Source organism: Pseudomyrmex gracilis, unplaced genomic scaffold, assembly GCF_002006095.1.
Source record: "Pseudomyrmex gracilis isolate BER0280 unplaced genomic scaffold, ASM200609v1 scaffold_73, whole genome shotgun sequence".
NCBI lineage: Eukaryota > Metazoa > Arthropoda > Insecta > Hymenoptera > Formicidae > Pseudomyrmex > Pseudomyrmex gracilis.
This window is the reverse complement of record NW_018020657.1, coordinates 557,654-575,960: the sequence shown is the minus strand read 5'-3', so window position 1 is coordinate 575,960 and position 18,307 is coordinate 557,654. Positions and strand designations below refer to the sequence as shown.

General features: G+C 36.9%; 3 protein-coding genes across 6 annotated transcripts in view; 1 reads left to right on the top strand and 2 right to left on the bottom strand.

Annotated features, from left to right (window-relative positions):
- The window catches only part of LOC109854773 (proto-oncogene tyrosine-protein kinase ROS), a 43,559-nt gene extending 25,363 nt beyond the window's left edge, over positions 1-18,196 (top strand). For 2 of the 4 annotated variants that reach the window (XM_020428200.1, XM_020428202.1), the window contains 16 exons: positions 2,092-2,321; positions 3,523-3,759; positions 5,029-5,173; positions 6,051-6,547; positions 7,201-7,490; positions 7,636-7,992; positions 8,734-9,037; positions 9,576-9,899; positions 10,010-10,611; positions 10,740-11,384; positions 11,544-12,973; positions 13,554-13,958; positions 14,567-14,793; positions 15,799-16,266; positions 16,404-16,767; positions 17,284-18,196. In XM_020428200.1, coding sequence (XP_020283789.1) covers positions 2,092-2,321; positions 3,523-3,759; positions 5,029-5,173; positions 6,051-6,547; positions 7,201-7,490; positions 7,636-7,992; positions 8,734-9,037; positions 9,576-9,899; positions 10,010-10,611; positions 10,740-11,384; positions 11,544-12,973; positions 13,554-13,958; positions 14,567-14,793; positions 15,799-16,266; positions 16,404-16,767; positions 17,284-18,101 — 7,343 coding nt within the window. In that variant the 3' untranslated portion in view covers positions 18,102-18,196. Of the gene's footprint in view, positions 1-2,091; positions 2,322-3,522; positions 3,760-5,028; positions 5,174-6,050; positions 6,548-7,200; positions 7,491-7,635; positions 7,993-8,733; positions 9,038-9,575; positions 9,900-10,009; positions 10,612-10,739; positions 11,385-11,543; positions 12,974-13,553; positions 13,959-14,566; positions 14,794-15,798; positions 16,267-16,403; positions 16,768-16,947; positions 17,257-17,283 lie in introns of those variants that run through there. The other 2 variants (XM_020428201.1, XM_020428203.1) reach the window with 2 other exon arrangements.
- On the bottom strand, positions 530-2,083 carry LOC109854774 (cAMP-dependent protein kinase catalytic subunit-like). The gene is made up of 2 exons (XM_020428204.1): positions 1,514-2,083; positions 530-1,352 (listed from the first exon to the last, which is right to left on the bottom strand). Exons 1-2 carry the CDS (start codon positions 1,859-1,861, stop codon positions 630-632), a joined length of 1,071 nt encoding a protein of 356 aa, XP_020283793.1. The 5' UTR covers positions 1,862-2,083; the 3' UTR covers positions 530-629.
- LOC109854775 (smad nuclear-interacting protein 1) overlaps positions 16,480-18,307 on the bottom strand; it is a 4,728-nt gene continuing 2,900 nt past the window's right edge. Inside the window, exon 3 of the mRNA XM_020428208.1 lies at positions 16,480-16,542. The gene's annotated coding sequence lies outside the window, so the exon portion shown is untranslated. The remainder of the gene's footprint in view (positions 16,543-18,307) is intronic.

Here is an 18,307-nt window from a genome sequence, read left to right as displayed (position 1 = left end):
AATTATATATTATTATAAAGCAATATATTATCTTTTTGAACTTACAGTTAAATATCTCACTTTTTTTTGTGTTTTATCTTCCTTAATATACTTTTAATATATCTTGCGGTAGTCATTTGATTATTGTTATTATAATTAACTGAAGAGAGATTTGAAAATGTAAGATATTTAAAGATATCTCAAAGATACGTTCTCTCTCGCGCACATAATACACTTCGTGTGTGCAGGAGCGTGATTAAATTTCAATTTTATAAAATTAAGAGGGTCCTGGACCGTCCTGTTATATTACCGATCGAAATAATTCGTATTAAGACGTGTTTTTCGTAATTATTGCTCGGATAGAAAAACGGCTCTACAGAATTAAAGAAAATAATAAAATGTATGTCGGAGACTTTTCAATATATCAAAAATGTGACAAAAAATTTTGATGTTAATTGTAAATCAAAAATTTTTGTTACACATTTTTGATATATTGAAAAGTCTCCGACATACATTTTATTATTTTCTTTAATTCTGTAGAGCCGTTTTTCTATCCGAGCAATAATTACGAAAAACACGTCTTAATACGAATTATTTCGATCGGTAATATAACAGGACGGTCCAGGACCCTCTTAAACGTTAAACCGTCTCTAAAAATTCGCGAATTCTTTGCCGTATTGATCTATGGAAGCGATTTGGTGCATCACTTCGTCATACTGATCAAAGTGGCTGGTATCACCGGGACTTTCGCAATGAGGAATGAAGCTCGGAGTCACTTTCTGATGATAAATCTCAATCCAGTCGATGGATTTGAACCAACGATGCTTCTTGATATCCATGCTACCGTCTTTCAAATTACCGTATCTTCTTGTTATGTCCACCTGAAGAATGTTCTTTATTATATCTCTCAGTTCGTCGCCGAAGTGATGCGCGAACTTGTATTTCCCGGCTACAATTTTTTCATAAATCTTGATGGGATCGCGCGAATAGAACGGCGGATATCCCGCGTTCATCTCGTAAATCAGCACGCCGAAGCTCCACCAATCGATCGCTTTGTTGTAACCCTTCGACAAAATCACTTCGGGCGCTAGATATTCCGGTGTGCCGCACAACGTCCATGCGCGGCCGTTGTTTAACATCTTGCAAAAACCGAAGTCGGTCATCATGATGTAGCCGGTATTTTGTATCAGAATGTTCTCCGGTTTCAAGTCGCGGTAGATCAGGCTGCAGTGGTGCAGATACTCCAAAGCCAGGACCACCTGGGCGGCGTAGAACCTCGCCAGTGATTCGTCAAACTTTCCCATACGCCTCAAATGGGTGAACATCTCGCCGCCGTTCACGAACGGCAGCACCATGTATAAGTAAGAATTGTCCTTGAAAAATTAAAACTGTTTGTAAAAAAAAAAAAAACAAATTAATATTTTTTTTCTGAGAACAATTGATCAGAAAACAATTTCCTGGACACATATCCGTCCGGACAAGTAAGGAAAATCGATATCGTTTTTTTTTATTATTTCAGATTTTCAGTTCTTACTTTGAAGCAGAATTTCATGAAGACGGTGAACGGAAAGCTAATGGATTGTAGGATCCGCTTCTCGTTGCGCGCGTGATCCACCTGCTTCATCTTCACGATTTTTGCTTTATCGAGCATCTTCATGGCGTAATACGTAGACGTGGGTTTGTACTTGACGAGGATAACGCGACCGAAGGCACCGGTGCCGAGGGTTCGGAAACGATCGAAGTCGTCCAGATGTACGTCGTCGTCCGTCTTCGTTTTCCATTTTTCCAAAAACTCTTTCTTCTGATTTTCCAGAATATTATTGTACTCCGCGAACTTGCGTTCTCGTTCGGTGTCAGCCATATATTGTCGGGGTTTGAACATTCAATCATTCGTTTAAATGAATCTGTCTCCGAGTTCAAATGGTTAGGAGAGACGACACGAAATAAGAGACAACGATTGTGCATTGTTTCTTACATGTGTTCTTTTGCACATTCGCCATTGCGCGGACGCATTTGTAGTGTTTTGATCAAAAGATGCTAGATGCTAGATTTAAAACTCTTTAAGCTGAGAGAGAAAGATGGAAAAATTAGATTTTTGTTTTTAATAAACAGCAAAAATTGGCACACCACCAGCACCGGCGTTGGTTGCGGATTCGTTGACGGCAACGTCGCTCAAGCTCGAATGGAAAGGAATAGACACGCACAATCTCGCTGGCATCTCGTACCTGATGCAATGGAAGTACGAAGAAGTGTCTGAGACATGGCAATGTTGCAGAAACCAATCGTGGAGCGAAAACGATCAGATATTGATCGAGGATTTGCACCCATATACTAATTATAGGGTACGTAAAAAAAACGTAAGAAAAAAAAACAGAAAAAAGAAAGAACGTATATACTTGGAATACTTTTAAATAAACTAAGCGAAAGACGAGCATAATATGTCGCGAATAACATTGCTAATTAAAAAAAGTTTTAATTGGGTCAATCGAGCAAAATAAGAGGTTGATGATAAATATTCCAATAAATAATAATTACATGTAAAAAGCACGAAACGTTTCGTCTCTAACTTGAGACCTCTTCAGTCGCAACAAATAAATTAACATATAAACAATATAAAAAAAAAAAAAATTAACAAAAATTAATTTAATTTAAAAATTGTTTATATGTAAATATAAACAATTATTTATATGTAAATATATTGTTTATATGTAAATTTAATTAATTTACATATAAACAATATATGTATATTTATAGTATCTCTTACATTTAAACACACACCTTGTGGGGGATAGATAGAGAAAAATGCGCTTCTTCGTTTTTGAGATTAATTTTATATTTTTGTATATTTTTTTATATTGTTTATATGTAAATTTAATTAATTTACATATAAACAATATAAAAAAATATACAAAAATAGAGAAAAATGCGCTTCTTCGTTTTTGAGATTAATTTTATATTTTTGTATATTTTTTTATATTGTTTATATGTAAATTTAATTAATTTACATATAAATTGTTTATATGTAAATTAATTAAATTTACATATAAACAATATAAAAAAATATACAAAAATATAAAATTAATCTCAAAAACGAAGAAGCGCATTTTTCTCTATCTCCCACAAGGTGTGTGTTCAAATGTAAGAGATACTTTACATTGCCGAGTTGTTGTTCACAAATAAAAGATGAATGTAGTCCTGGAAGAGTACACACGTGTGAAGGAAAAGGAATTTGTTTATATTGTTTATATGTATTAATTTATTTGTTGCGACTGAAGAGGTCTCAAGTTACGAGACGAAACTTTTCGTGCTTTTTACATGTAATTATTATTTATTGGAATATATATCATCAACCTCTTATTTTGCTCGATTGACCTTCTCTTATTTATACTGTTATTGCGAAGCGTCTTTCCCCTTACTTTGTTTAAGTTTTAATTGATTTTAACAATTGTCGCAAATCTATTTTTTATTTTGAGAATTTGTTCTCTAGTTAGTTTATTAATAATTTATACGTTAAGCTATGAACACAACCGTGGTGGGTTGCAGTTTCGCGTGGCGCTGTTTCTTAATCAGTATCACGACAATCCGATCATCACGTCGGCGCCAAGTGTGGTAATATCAACGCGCGCGGCCGGTCTACCGACATCGCCACCGAAAATCGTAAGAGCGACGGCGGTAGATAGCTACCGCGTCTCTGTTTCTTGGATACCGGGTCAATTCTTGAACGGGCCGTTTTTGTCTTATGTCCTGAGACTGCAAGGGGATGAATACTCCCAGCTTAAGGTACACGCCCCGCCAGAACAATTTGTAATCTACAAAACACACATATGTTTTTTCCTACAAGCAAATCTTTTTTGACTCTTTTTTATTTACTTTAGCACTCGACCGAAGTCGTCTATCTTTTGCATATATTTCTGCGTGTGTGCACAACAAATCTAATTTGTTTTTTTCTTTCTCAATCAAACTCCGTGCACTCTGTCTCTCGCAGATCTACATTTTCGCGCACTTTCAGATCTCTACGTTACGCTTTACTATGTACTATCTAACTGTTGTTTACAGAAAGTGCAATCTGCAACTGGTTCTGCAAGGTAGACCCCTCGTTATCCCATCCAAAGGAAATTCATTGACGCGAAAAAAAAAAAAGCAAGTTTACCAAAAGTTTTATTTACGATTTACATTATATAATTGCAAATTGCAAGTAACAGCAATAGCAATAAACTCTTTTCGCAGTTAATGTTACTTTAGCATTGTAAAATAGTGAATTTATTTTTTTTTTTTTGTTACAGCTTTCAGTTTTTGAGTAATATGTGTATAACATATACAGGGTGTCCCAGAATTGCCGTACAATCTCTCGTAGGCAGGTAGAGGGAGTAAAACTGAGTCGAAAAGTCCTGAACCATTTTTTTCTATTATTTATAATAAAGGAGGACGTGCGGACCTGGCTAAAGGTCGGCGCTGATTGGCATGATTTACTCAATAATTACTCTTTTATTATATGTAATAGAAAAAAATGGTTCAGGACTTTTCGAATCAGTTTTACTTCCTCTACCTGCCTACGAGAGATTGTACGGCAATTCTGGGACACCCTGTATACATGTACTTTTTTTTAAGACACTTTGAGCAAAAAATTTCTCTCTAATATTAATTATATATACTCAAATATACGCAAATAAATTTTTATATAAATTAATTGATATATATATATGTATTTTTTGAGAAGTAAAAATTGTCAATGAATCGTAATTTACTTTCAAACTTTTGCGCTTGTCATTTTGCTTGCCAAAATCTGCGGAAAATGCACGCTTTGGAAATGTTAATAACAGACACACTTTTATACGGGGCACTTTCATTAATCACCGCCATCTAGAAACCTGTTCTCTCTAACACATATTAGTTCGACTTGCACGAACCAGATTATCTACGAAATAAGTTTCTGGCAAGGCGTTTTTTCTCCTTAATCGCATATCTATTTTCTAACAAGGGATTTTGACAGGATTCGATGCGTTTTTTTTTACGAATCATACGATATGTAATGTTGCATTTTACCAACAGGACATTCCAGCTAAAGAGAACACCGATCACTATATGTTTCAAAACTTAGAACCCAATAAGAATTATTCCATCAGTCTGACTATGAGAAATGAAGTCGGCGAAGGTCCGTGCGCGACTGTTTATATTTTTACCCCAAAACCAACTGGTATGTCGTAAGAAATCACATGTTATATTCAATGTTAACACGAAGAATAACAATCTAATAATAATAATAATATACTATAAGAAAAGCAAAAACCAAAGAGCCGCAGATCCAAGGTGGAAGTGGAAATAAATTGTAACAGCAGTCAATGTAAGTTAAGTGGACGTTTCGATCCTTTTATTGTGGATCATTCTCAACACTGTTTAAATTGAAAAAACAAATTTAGATACAAGATTGCACAAGAATATAGTGATTATTCGCATGATAATTAAAATTTGACTTATTATTTATAAATTTTGACTAATTTCTCTCCTTTGACTTGTTATAATTTTCACTTTTCATTAATATATGATTTTATTTGAAATTCTGGTTTAGACTTTGATACATAGACATCATACATTGTTTTCGTTTTGTATGTCTATGTCATTGGCTTTAGTTGCTGTTCTTTGCCTGTATACTCGTTATTTGATCACACAACGACTTGTCTGCTTAGGTGCGTATACATTATTTGTATTTTTACTTTATTTTACATTTTAAATTTTAATCTTAAATCAACTTTAATTTATTGTAAGGTCACATTTAATTATCATGCGAATAATCACTATATTCTTGTGCAATCTTGTATCTAAATTTGTTTTTTCAATTTAAACAGTGTTGAGAATGATCCACAATAAAAGGATCGAAACGTCCACTTAACTTACATTGACTGCTGTTACAATTTATTTCCACTTCCACCTTGGATCTGCGGCTCTTTGGTTATTGCTTTTCTTATAGTTTGTCTCCGTCGAGCCTTAAACTTTATTATTGATAATAATAATATATTCGTCAATATTAATAAATAAGTATATGAAAATGACTGAGATAAGATCAATTGTTTTAGTTAAGGATACGCAACAGCCGATTCTGATCCTCGGTGGCAAGCACGTGGTGATGAAACAGGGCGCCGATATGTTCGACAAGCCCATCATCATTTACAGAACCGAAAATGAAATTCAGGGTGTGGCGATACACGTGGCGTCCGCTCATTTGTTTGTTTCCACTTCGACTGGTTACATATATCGAACCTCCATCATCGAGAAATCAGAACCGAAAATTATTCTTAGCCCGAATCAAGTGAACTTCACACCGCTGAGTCTATCCGTCGATTATCTGAATCTTCATTTGTATATTTTGGGAGAAGTGAAGCACGCGAAAAAGTTACAGCAGATAACTAGATGCGATTTGGACGGTAGAGGTTTGACAGTAGCCATGGCTGGATTTCAAATTCCAATCTTGCACTTTGAGGTCGATCCTTACAACGGTTATATTTTCTGGATTACCAAATCGGGACTGTTCAGATTGGATTTGGCCGATATCAGCAACGGTATCAAACATGAGGTACCAACCGATCGCCAACATATTTAAATACTGTTTTTTTTTTTTAAATAATAATTGTCTTTGCAAGAATTCCCTTGTGACTTTGTTCTTTCTTATATTAATGATTTTCAACAATGTATGTGTTTGATTTATACTCCGTGAAATTGTTAAAAAATATATATGCAGAAGGGCCGATACGGAGTCAAATACTAGGTGTTGATGTATGAACAAAAATCTTTATTTAAACATGCCAAACGTTTCGACTCTTGGTTTGAGCCATCTTCAGTGGCATACAAAAATCTTGCAGTAAGGAAGAGATATCAAATAAATTAGTTGATATTCGTCACAGTGTTTCAAAAACCAAAAATGTTCTCTTTCCATGTCTCAAGTTAGATAGTACACAAGAAACATAAAACTACACAACTGATGATTCATCAGAGACATGGAAAGAGGACATTTTTGGTTTTCGAAACACTGTGACGAATATCAACTAATTATTTGATATCTCTTCCTTATTGCAAGATTTTTGTATGCCACTGAAGATGACTCAAACCAAGAGTCGAAACGTTTGGCATGTTTAAATAAAGATTTTTGTTCATACATCAACACCTAGTATTTGACTCCGTATCGGCCCTTCTGCATATATATTTTTTATTAATGACTTTTTGTTTTAGGTTAAACCATACTCGGTCCTTAAGGAGGAGAAGTTGGGTGCCTTCACGGTCGATCACACAAACTTCCGATTGCTCGTGTCGCATCAAAAGAACAACACGGTGTTATCCGTGTCATTGGACGGTCGCGAAGTTGTCAATCTTCGTCCCAACACGCAAAAGCCTAGATTTAACAAAGTTGAATCCCTAGCCATAGCGAATAGATTGTTTTATTGGACCAATGGCGAAGAAGTTCTCTCGGAAGGATATCATCCCGGTCAAAATATATATTTTCACAACGCATATCCTGACACGTAATATTTCTAAATATTTTGTAAAATGTTTCGTATTTTGTCTTGTTTATGCATTTCAATATTACATTCTAAAGTTTTGGCTATAAAAAATTCGATTGTATTTACATATTGTAAGAGTAAACATTTTTTTTTTTTTTGTTTTCAGGTCTGACAATTCTTTCGTCAGTGTGAACGTGCTGATGAACGCAAGTCAGCCCGTACCGATTCCAGTAAATCCTCCCACGGGAGTGCAAGCTATTTTAGGGGTTGAAAGAGTGAAGATTTCGTGGCAGGCTCCTTATTTATTAGGTGGTCAGGGAAAAGGTGCGTGGCAAGACTGGTTATACGAGCTCGAAATAAAGAACGAATTCACTGGCGAAACCATTCATCAGAAAGGTATAGCCGGATCGTCTCACACTGTTTACAATTTGAAGGAGAGATCAAAATATTTGATCAAAGTTGCGGCATTTACAAATGCCGGTAGAGGTCCGTGGTCCACGGAATTCCGAGGGCAAACTTTGAGGTAATAATAATTAATATTGTAATTTTTATATGTAAAGATGATTGTATGTAGCTTCATGAATTTTCAATGAACAAATGAATTTTGACTATTGAAGCAAAAACACTCTGTTGTTGGAGTGTGTAAATTTAAATCCGTTTATTAAAAATTTGATAGCATAATTAGGTCTTCTTCTTCTTCTTCTTTGCTGTAATGGCTCTTGCCCCGGTGAGGAAGGAGCATACGCCAGTCTTCGATTTACTATTATTACTAGTTACGTATTTGTTTAAACTAGAGACTACGACGATAATAAAGAAAGTGGTGTAAAAACACCTAAAATTGTCCAAAAATATTTACAGTAGAATTACGCACATCCAACCAACATGGCTGATGCAACGCGACTTTGCATAATTAGGTTCCTTATCAAATGCATTTAAATTTCTTAGATAATACACGTTGCTCAGTGCTGATCGAGAATGTCCATGTCGCGCAAGTCGTCCCGACCAACACTTTACAAGAGTGAAAACGCAGTCGCGTATATTATCTAAGAAATTTGAAATGCATTTGATAAGGACCTAATATCAAGGTCGAAAGCGTTTATGCTATCAAATTTTTAATAAACGGATTTAAATTTACACACTCCAACAACAGTGTTTTTGCTTCAATCAGCCAAAATTCATTTGTTCATTGTAATTTTTGTTCTCAATTAATGTTGTACTATTTATTTTCTTAGTTATAATACACACAATTGTTTTATATATATAGGAATGATTCGCACGCATTAATCTTGTGGTCATCGAATGAAGGACTTTTGAAAAGCGACGTGACCGGCGAAAACATAAACACTCTCGTTTACAAGGCGCGATTGAAGGAATCCGAGAACGAGTTTCACATCGCTGATATCAGTTGGTACAAAGACGAGCTGTACATAGTAGGAAATAATTCGGCTCTATATCGTTATAACATCACCAGTCATCAGAAAACGAAACTCAACACGTATTCGGTCGGAAGTGTCGCCGTAGACTGGATCGCGAAGAAAGTTTATTGGGCAAATCCGAAGCAACAAATTGTAAATACTAAATGTTTTTTTATTTATTATCTATCAATTTGCAAATATTTTCAATATATCTATGCTATATATAAGAATGTTTTTTTTTTGTGATGTGAATAAGTAATATCATACAAAATATATATCATAGATAACAAACAAAATTTCCAAAAAATTTTTAAAACAATTGCAAAACGAAATGGAATATATTTGAATTGGTAATAAATTTTCCAAAAACTTTACTACGTAATTTTGAACTTAAGATATATTATATACGCCTTTTAAAAATTATAATTTTGTGTATTTGCATTGCAATATTTTTATATGCATTTCCACTGAGGAGGATCCAAAATAAATTTGAAATGTACGTACATGCAGATTACACGAATGTATGTTGATTAATAATAAAAATATTCCCTAATTTTCTTCTATCGATAAGCATGTCGGATTTTTTTTATTGGTCGTAGTTTTATTTTTATCTGTGCTCTCGTTTAAAATTTAAGAATTTTATCTTACTTCTTTCTTTTAATTACAAAAAAAAAAAATATTATCTTGACAGATAATAAGAGCGAATTTAAACGGATCTCAGCAAGAACCGATGTTTATATTAGAGATGGTGAAAGAGCTTATGATTGATTCTCTGGAAGCGTATTTGTATTGGTCCACCAATCATGCTGTAGAAGTTGCGCGATTAAACGGACAAGAGAGAAGATACTATCACTTGAACGAAATTTTCATTGGCAAGCAAGTAATGGGACTAACGCTTGACACAGAAAATAGATACGTCTACTGGATTGTTCGAAGCTACGAAAGCGGATCTGTTATTTATCGAGCACCTACGGCCGAAAAAATACCAATAAACAACAAAATTGTTCCGGAAAAGGTATTGTTACTCTTTATTTTTATTTTTATTTTTTTTCCAATTAATTTTTTACATACACGCGCGCAAATAAAAAAAAAAATAAATAATAATAAAGTTTTATTTTTCATAAGGTTTCTGCTTTGCAACGTGCGAACATGCAAGGACCTTTGTGCTACTTTTCGGAACATCTTCTGTGGCTTCAAGACGACAGAAACGCGGTGATCGGTGATCTTTCCGGTCACAACACTGCTATAATCAACGGAATAACATTGTCCGATTTGTATATGGTGGCCGTTATGGATCCCGCATTTCATCAATATCCAAAAAATCTGACATCGGAAACCGTCGCGGTTCTGCCGAATGCCGTCGATCTCGACAGCATAAGAGTCGAGGGAAGTTGGCGAAATTTCAACATATCTTGGAATCCCGTGAAAAACGTTAATTACGGCACGGTTTTCTACGAAGTTAAATTCGCTGATTACATCAATACGGATTCGAATCCGGAAATCACGGTCGAAACGACGATTCCTTACAACAACTCGGATCAGATTCTACCTTATTCAATTTTGGAAGTGACCGTGAAGGCGTTTACTTATTGGGAAAATGCTCATCACTCTAGAAAGATTCTGAGATCACCGCAGAGCGTACCGACTCAACCGATGTCACCCAGAGCGTTTATAGAATTTCACAAGTCACTTTCGAGTTTGCACGTTAACATTTCCGCGATATTCAGGTGAGAATCTATATTGTTGTTCTTTATTTTTTTTAGCGATCGTACGATCTATAATCTCATATTAGATTTGTTGCAGATATAAAAATGTGTGCTGAAATATTTTTGCGGATTTTTGTTTTTTTTCATAGATGGGACCAACCTGAATTTGCAAACGGAATCATTCAGGGATACCGTGTGCGGTGCTGGTTCTTCGAAAACGCTATAAAAATTGAAATCTGTGACAATCACGATGTTTTGACCAAGATACTGGAATACGCAGTGTACGATTTGGTGTTTAACACAACGTATTATTTCCAAGTGCAAGCTTACACCACGGTCGGTGCCGGTCCTTATTCGGATTTGATCAACGTGACAGCCGCGTATGAATATCCAGTTCCCCAATTGCTAGTTGCCACGACAGACGCTGTGAAAATGTTGGACATAGATCAGGAGATCAACTACACCCTCACCAGGCACATCCCGATACAAGTCAGTTACTCGGCTGTGGAAAACAAGATCTATTGGATCAACGAGCTCACGTCGGAATTGGTGATGTCGGACATAAGCGGAGCCAATGTTACGAAAATACTCGCACTCAATAATACCGCTCACAGTCTTTGCGTCGATTGGGTGGCAAAACATCTTTACTGGTCGGAGTACAGTTATAAGAATGTAAGCAGTAGCTACATCATGAAGCTGGACTTGACAATGTGGGAAGCCGGCATAATCAAGTACAAAACCATTGTGACAACTGACAAACGTATTGTCAATCTCGACATATTGCCGTTTCAAGGGTACGTTTTCTCATGCGCAATACAGTCACGTGCGTAGTCTATTTTTTTAGACAGTTGCGCAGTTACTTTTTTAGTTATTTGTGTTAGTAAAGAATTATGTACTTCATTTCTAAGAGTTTATATAATTTTTTAAGAAACTTCAAATATATATTTTTTTAGAAAGTTATTTTGGATTGAATTGATCAATGATCGAGGTATAGTGATGGAATCGAATCTTGACGGAGAACATCGACTTATATTCGGAAGCAAAAAATCAAATAATGCGTGCAATTGTTCGTACAGACCGTTGGTAACATCCGCGATGACAATTGACAAAACCGATATTCGAAAACCGGTGATGTATTGGGTGATGGAGGATCGCTTGAACGTAGCCGACATTGAAGGTTGCATGTGCGGCGTGGTGTATAACGCAAGCTTCAACAAAGACATGACTCTCACGGTTGACAAGATTAACATTTATTGGTCCAACAACTCGGAGAATCAAATCTATTATTTGCAGAAAACAAATTTCACTTCCGTGAGCAAAACAACTGCGTCCGAGCCGAAACTAAAGAGTCTCTACTTGCCGAATGTGCGTAGCATCATAGCCTTCGGCAAGTCCCTGCAATCCTATCCCACCGCGAACTGCCTGATACCTAGTCACGAGAAATACAATGTCACGGAAATAAACAAAACGCCGAACAGTATCGTAGTCAATTTGCCGTCGCCGGTGCTCAACGAGCACGGATGCAAGAGGTTTAATCTACCTGCTACAAAGTATGTCATTCAAGTGTCCGAATGCGTGGGGGAAGATAAAGGTTTTAATTCGTGCGATAATCGTGACTGGATTGCAATGCCGACGTACGAGCGCCGTTACGAGATCAAGAATCTTAAACCGTTCACGAAGTACAGAATAAAACTGGAATTGAGCAATTTCTACAGCGACCTGTTGTCGGGAAGTCTGTATCCCAGATCGAGTTTGGTGCTAAGCACCGGGGTAGGCAGACCCGGAGTACCGGAAAATTTTACAGTTGAACCTCTCACGCCGACTATGATGGTGGTGTATTGGATGCCACCCAAGATATTAAACTCCGCTGTTGTTTGGTACGAAGTACACTGGATATTGATTAGTTTTAATGATATACGTCAAAAAGGCGAGCAAGTGATCAAGGAGCCTGAGCGTAAAGAGAACGGCAAATTCTTCACTATATTGCAACCGTTTTTACCAGGACAAGAATATCAAGTGTATGTGCGCGTATATCCCGCTAATTTCAACGAATACTACAACGAGACCTCTAATAAGACCATTCGCATGTATTCGGAACCAAATAACTTGACAGTAAGCGGAGTCAGCATAAATAGTATGAACATCTCTTGGATTCCAAATGTCAATCTGACAATCCGTTACCTGCTTCAATACAAAGACATAGCAATGGAGGAGTGGCAAGTTGCGAACAACTCCGACTACATGGTAGAACAGAACGTGGTGATGTACTACATAGAAGACTTGCAGCCGGTAACTTTGTACAATTTTCGTTTGATACTAACGTATCCTGGGCATGAAAATTTCACATGGCCGCCTGATGGGAGATTCACGTTTCAAACGCTTGGTAAGAATACTTTTTCAGAATTATTATATAAAAAAAAACGCAATACATAATATACGTTCTCAACAGAGAAAAAAGCAGTTTAAGGTATTACCCTCGATTGTTTTCTAATTTTCAGTTTTACTTTAAACTTTTACACAATGTTTAAAAACTTGATCTATGAACCCCTGAATTTTTTCAGATTTTTTTACCGTACAGTTTTTGAGAAAATCGAAAACGAATTTCGCACGATTTAACACGGAAGTGATAGGGAGAATGAGGAAATCACGTGCATTTACCTAAATATCTAGAGTTCGAATTTTCAGATTTGGCTAAAAATATTACCACAGCTTCTTTAAACTATAAAGAAAATATGTGTGAAAAATCAGACGCCTGTACCGTACAGTTTTTCAGTAATAATTAAAATAACACCGAAAACGAGCGATTTTATGATTAGTATGAGAAAGAGCGACGTTGCCATTTCCTCAATTGGAGTGAGATAGAACTATCTCCGCTCCTCCGCGCCCGCAGGAACGTGAGGGTAATACCTTAAGGAAAGAAAATGTAGAAATTTAAATTGTTTTTTTTTTGTGTAAATATAAAGGTGATGTTCCGAGTGCTCCTGGGATGCCTTTGGTGACGAGACTTCGCAACTCCGTTTATCAATTGAATTGGGAACCCGCGCAAGCTCACGGATCTCAGGTGACTTTGTATCGACTGGAGGGTTCGATCGTCGACGACAATTACAAACAGGGCAACGAAACCGATAACGAAAATGAACATTGGAGTTTGTACTACAACGGCACGGACAATTACTGGATAATTACCGGAGATATAGATCAGAAATATCGATTTCGCGTTCAAGCTAAAAACGCTTACGGCTTCGGTGCTTGGAGCAAACCGAGCGCGGTCGTTAATCTAACGGAATCAACGCAACCAAACATTCCGCTTATGTTAGGCCTTATCTCGGTCATTATAATGTTGGTGTTCTTCTGTTTTTTTTCTTGTCGTAAGTATATATTTCATAGTACAAGCTCGAGAGAGAGATTTAATCGCGAATTAATTCAGATCAAATGGTTGGGAAACTTACCCAGTAAACAATTTGTGTTCTCAATTTGCCGGCAAATTGTCAGCAATTTTAAGCAAAAATATTCCGCAAATTGGCATCAACTGTGTCCGCATTAGGCCTCGAGGCTTTGTTGCCAAAGCTTGTCGACAAAAAGTCAACAGCAAATTTCTAGCAAAAACCGAGCAAAGCTTGATACATATATTGGAAACATATTTTGGTCTGAGACCAAATTGACGCCAGATATGAAGCAAGATGATCTGCGCAACAAGACACAGCTTTGCTTGGTTTTTGCCAACAGCAAGTTGCTGTTATTACGTTTTGTCAACAAGCTTGAATATATTTTTGCTAGAATTTTTGCAACACTGCCAGACAAAACAAAACTCCGCGTCATATTTGATGTCTTTCTGCCAATAAAATTTGTAACAAGCATTTGGCAAAATTTTTTTCAACAGATTTGGTTGTCTGGGTTTGTTCTCGTTAACGCAAGTTGTTATAGAAACTGACTGATTTATAGTAACGCGTAATACACAAGTTTCGTTATTTTGCAGAGTACCGAGAACGTAAAATAGGCAAAAGAGCAGTTCTACCGCGAATAGTATCCGACGTCGAGTTGGCGACTCTTCGCGAAATACCTCACAGGAGATTCGTCAAAGTTCGTTCTAACGTGTTGTACGCTTCTACGTCGCAAACCTATTCGGACGATTCCGCGCTACCGAAAATCAGAAAAGAACAGATCACACTGAAACAGTTCCTAGGAAGCGGCGCATTCGGAAAGGTAACAAACACGCCCTGCTACGTTACATTAGACTGGTAACGGTATACAGGGTGTCCCAGAATTGCTGTACAATCCAGGCGCGTTTTTAAGACTGGTAAAACTTCGGTGCAAGGACAAAGATGAGAGGGCCCTTTAATTAATAATAATAATAATAATAATAATAATAATAATAATAATAATAATAATAATAATAATAATAATAATAATAATAATAATAATTATTATTATTATTATTATTNTTATTATTATTTATTAAAGGCAATTGGACAAAAGTTTTTAATGATTTTTTATTTGTATGCAAATTTAGAAACGAACACCTCTTCGAACTTTAACCGACATAAATTTGTTTGCAACATCTTCCAAATTTAAATTAATCAAAACATTTTTTTCTATTGATAATAAAGTTAGATCAGATGTTCTTTCCTGTGTCATGGTACTTCTTAAATAACTTTTAAGTCTCCTTAATACACTAAATGATCTTTCGGCACTCGCAACTCCGATAGGTAATGTTATGAATATTATAAATTTATAAATGTTTATCATGCACCGAGGGCCCGTCGGTGCATCGCACCGGTTGCACCGACGTTAAATACGCCTCTGGTACAATCTCTCGTAGGCAGGTAGAAGGAATAAAACTGAGTCGAAAAGTCCTGAACCATTTTTTTCTATTATTTATAACAAAGGAGTAAATTATTGAGTAAATCAGGCCAATCAGCGCCGACCTTTAGCCAGGCGCACGTCAGTGAACTGCGCGGAGTGCTCACACACACACCAGGCGCGTGGCTCACTGACGGTCGGCGCTGATTGGCCTGATTTAAATCAATAATTTACTCCTTTGTTATAAATAATAGAAAAAAAAGGTTCAGGACTTTTCGACTCAGTTTTATTCCTTCTACCTGCCTACGAGAGATTGTACGGCAATTCTGGGACACTCTGTATATTAATATTTATATACTTTGAGAAAAAAAAAGGAATATTTGCACTTGAAATTTCTAAAAAAAACAGGTGTACGAAGGAAGTGCTACAGATTTAGAGGGATCGGGTGCAACACCGGTCGCCATAAAAATGCTTCGAAAAGACGCTTCCGAGCGGGAAAAGACCGAGTTCTTGCAAGAAGCCATGCTGATGAGTCGATTCCAACATAAAAACGTGTTGAGATTGCTGGGTGTTTGTTTGGACACGACTCTTCCGCTACTCGTGTTGGAACTGATGTCCGGTGATTTGCTGGCTTACTTGCGGGAAAGTCGATCCTTACCGCCCACGGACTCGAAAGCTCTGCGTCTGCAAGATCTGCTCGCCATGTGCGAAGATGTCGCTCGGGGTTGCAGCTACCTCGAAGAGTTGCATTTTGTGCATCGAGATCTCGCGTGTCGCAATTGCCTGGTTTCCGCGAAGGACCGTGAGAATCGCGTCGTTAAGATCGGCGACTTCGGCCTGGCCAGAGATATCTACAAACATGACTATTATCGCAAAGTAAGCGCATCTTTTGTCGAGGAAAACTAACTCAAATTTATGCATTTATGTTGCTTATGTTACTCTTTAAGTTTTGATTTTTCTCTCATGTTTTATTGTTCACTTTCATCAAGATTGACATTTCGTCAAATTCACAGGAAGGCGAAGGAATGCTGCCAATTCGATGGATGGCTCCGGAATCACTGGTGGACGGAGTGTTCACTTCCCAGAGCGACGTTTGGTCGTTCGGAGTCCTGATGTGGGAGATCACATCGTTAGGCCAACAACCGTATCCCGCTAGAACCAACACCGAGGTCTTACATTACGTTCGGGATGGCGGGAGATTGTCGAAACCTCTCAACTGTCCGCCGTCGTTGCACCTCTTGATGCAACGTTGCTGGAATGCGGTCAATACCAGGCCGAGTTTCAAGGTTTGTCTTGAGAACATCGTCGCTTTGAGAAACAATACGGAGGACGCGGCGCTCAAACCGGAGCAAGCTCCGCATTATCCACCGCGCAAAGGTAAGCGAGAGGATATTGCTTCTCTCTCTTTTATTCGTGTACATAAATTTTTTCAAATTGTGTGTAACACAAAAACAATTTTTTTGAATCGCTACTAACTTTTTTCTCACATCGTAAACGTTTTTTTTTTAGAATCTTTAAATTTATCATATAATGTGTGTTACTTATTTGCTTGCATAGATACTAACTTTTGCATGGCTCCTGTTTCGAGACATATGACTTGTGGCGAAAGGAATCAAGTTCATATGTACTACTAACCTGTCATCTGTCAGTCGTCACTTTTATTATTTCACGGACGGAAGATCTAATTTTTCTCATTTCTTTTGTTAATCTTTTTTCATATTTTTCGTCGTTAAATTATTCTATATCTTATACATATTTGTATATTGTACTTTGTAAATTGTATGTATACAGCGAATTTTACATTTGCATTAGTTGTAATATTAGATTTTATATTTTAAATTATTTTAAAATTAATTTTTGTGATCTCTCTCTCTCTCTGAATACGTTACGCAGGAAATTCCTTAAAATCCGGCAGTTCAGAGGATATGGCCTTCTGCCAGAGCTCGAACACTGCTACGACCACTCCGCAATCTTGCTGGACGCCGAAATACTTGGAAATATTGGGCGACGTTGAAAATGCTAGTTCGGAAAGTCCCAAGACGGAAAGTCCCATAAATGACTACGAGGTGCCTCGTTCGATTCACATTTCAGATCAGAATATAGCAAGCACGAGCAGGATCAATTACACAAATCGGAATAGCAAATGCAGTCTGCACACAGAAACGACGCAGGAGCGTAAAGAACATTCGACCGAGAAGAAGGAACAAACTTCCGGCCAGTCGTATGACAAGAGACCGTCGATTACCAGTCTAAACCTACCGGATCGAAGAGACACGTCGGTTTTGGGCATGTCGAAGAAATGCAACACGTTAGACAGTCTGAAATCGGTTACCGCAAAACCGACGCTCAAAAGAGATTCCTTTTCGTTTTTCTTCCTTAACGGCCAGCCAAAATACAAAAACAGTCTGAGAGAACAAAAAGAGGTAAATACGGAAGATACGAGCTCGCATAACAAGACGATTCTGTCATGTGTGAAGAACAACACAAACGTCACCGTGAACGGTGAAGTGCCATCGAATGAAAGCGCAGTGACAAAGAACGCTTCATGTAAGGTCGAAAAAAAAAACCATACGATATTACAGAACGGCATTACGAACAACAAATCAATAGTGGCAAACGGAACGGTAAATCGAACGAAGCAAACACCTGTTATCGAAGATAGCAGCAGTCTCGTCACGTATACGAACATAAGGCGGTCGCTGTCGGAGTGAATTTTTTAAGTCGCCGAAGCGAAGATAAATCTCGTATTAAATGCCGTTGAGCTTCATACTGCTAAATTGAGAAAAATCAACTGCCTTAACATTAGTATATAAAGTGATATGTATATTATATATACATACAAAAGTATGTATATATAATATGTATATATTATATATTGTATATATATAATATACACTTATATATTATATATAATATA

Bases quoted from the DNA above. Each gene is read 5' to 3' on its own strand.
- LOC109854774 (XM_020428204.1), bottom strand. From the start codon at position 1,861: ATGTTCAAACCCCGACAATATATGGCTGACACCGAACGAGAACGCAAG. The intron at 1,353-1,513 runs GTAAGAACTGAA...TAATTTTTCAAG, and splicing joins TCATGAAATTCTGCTTCAAA to GACAATTCTTACTTATACAT.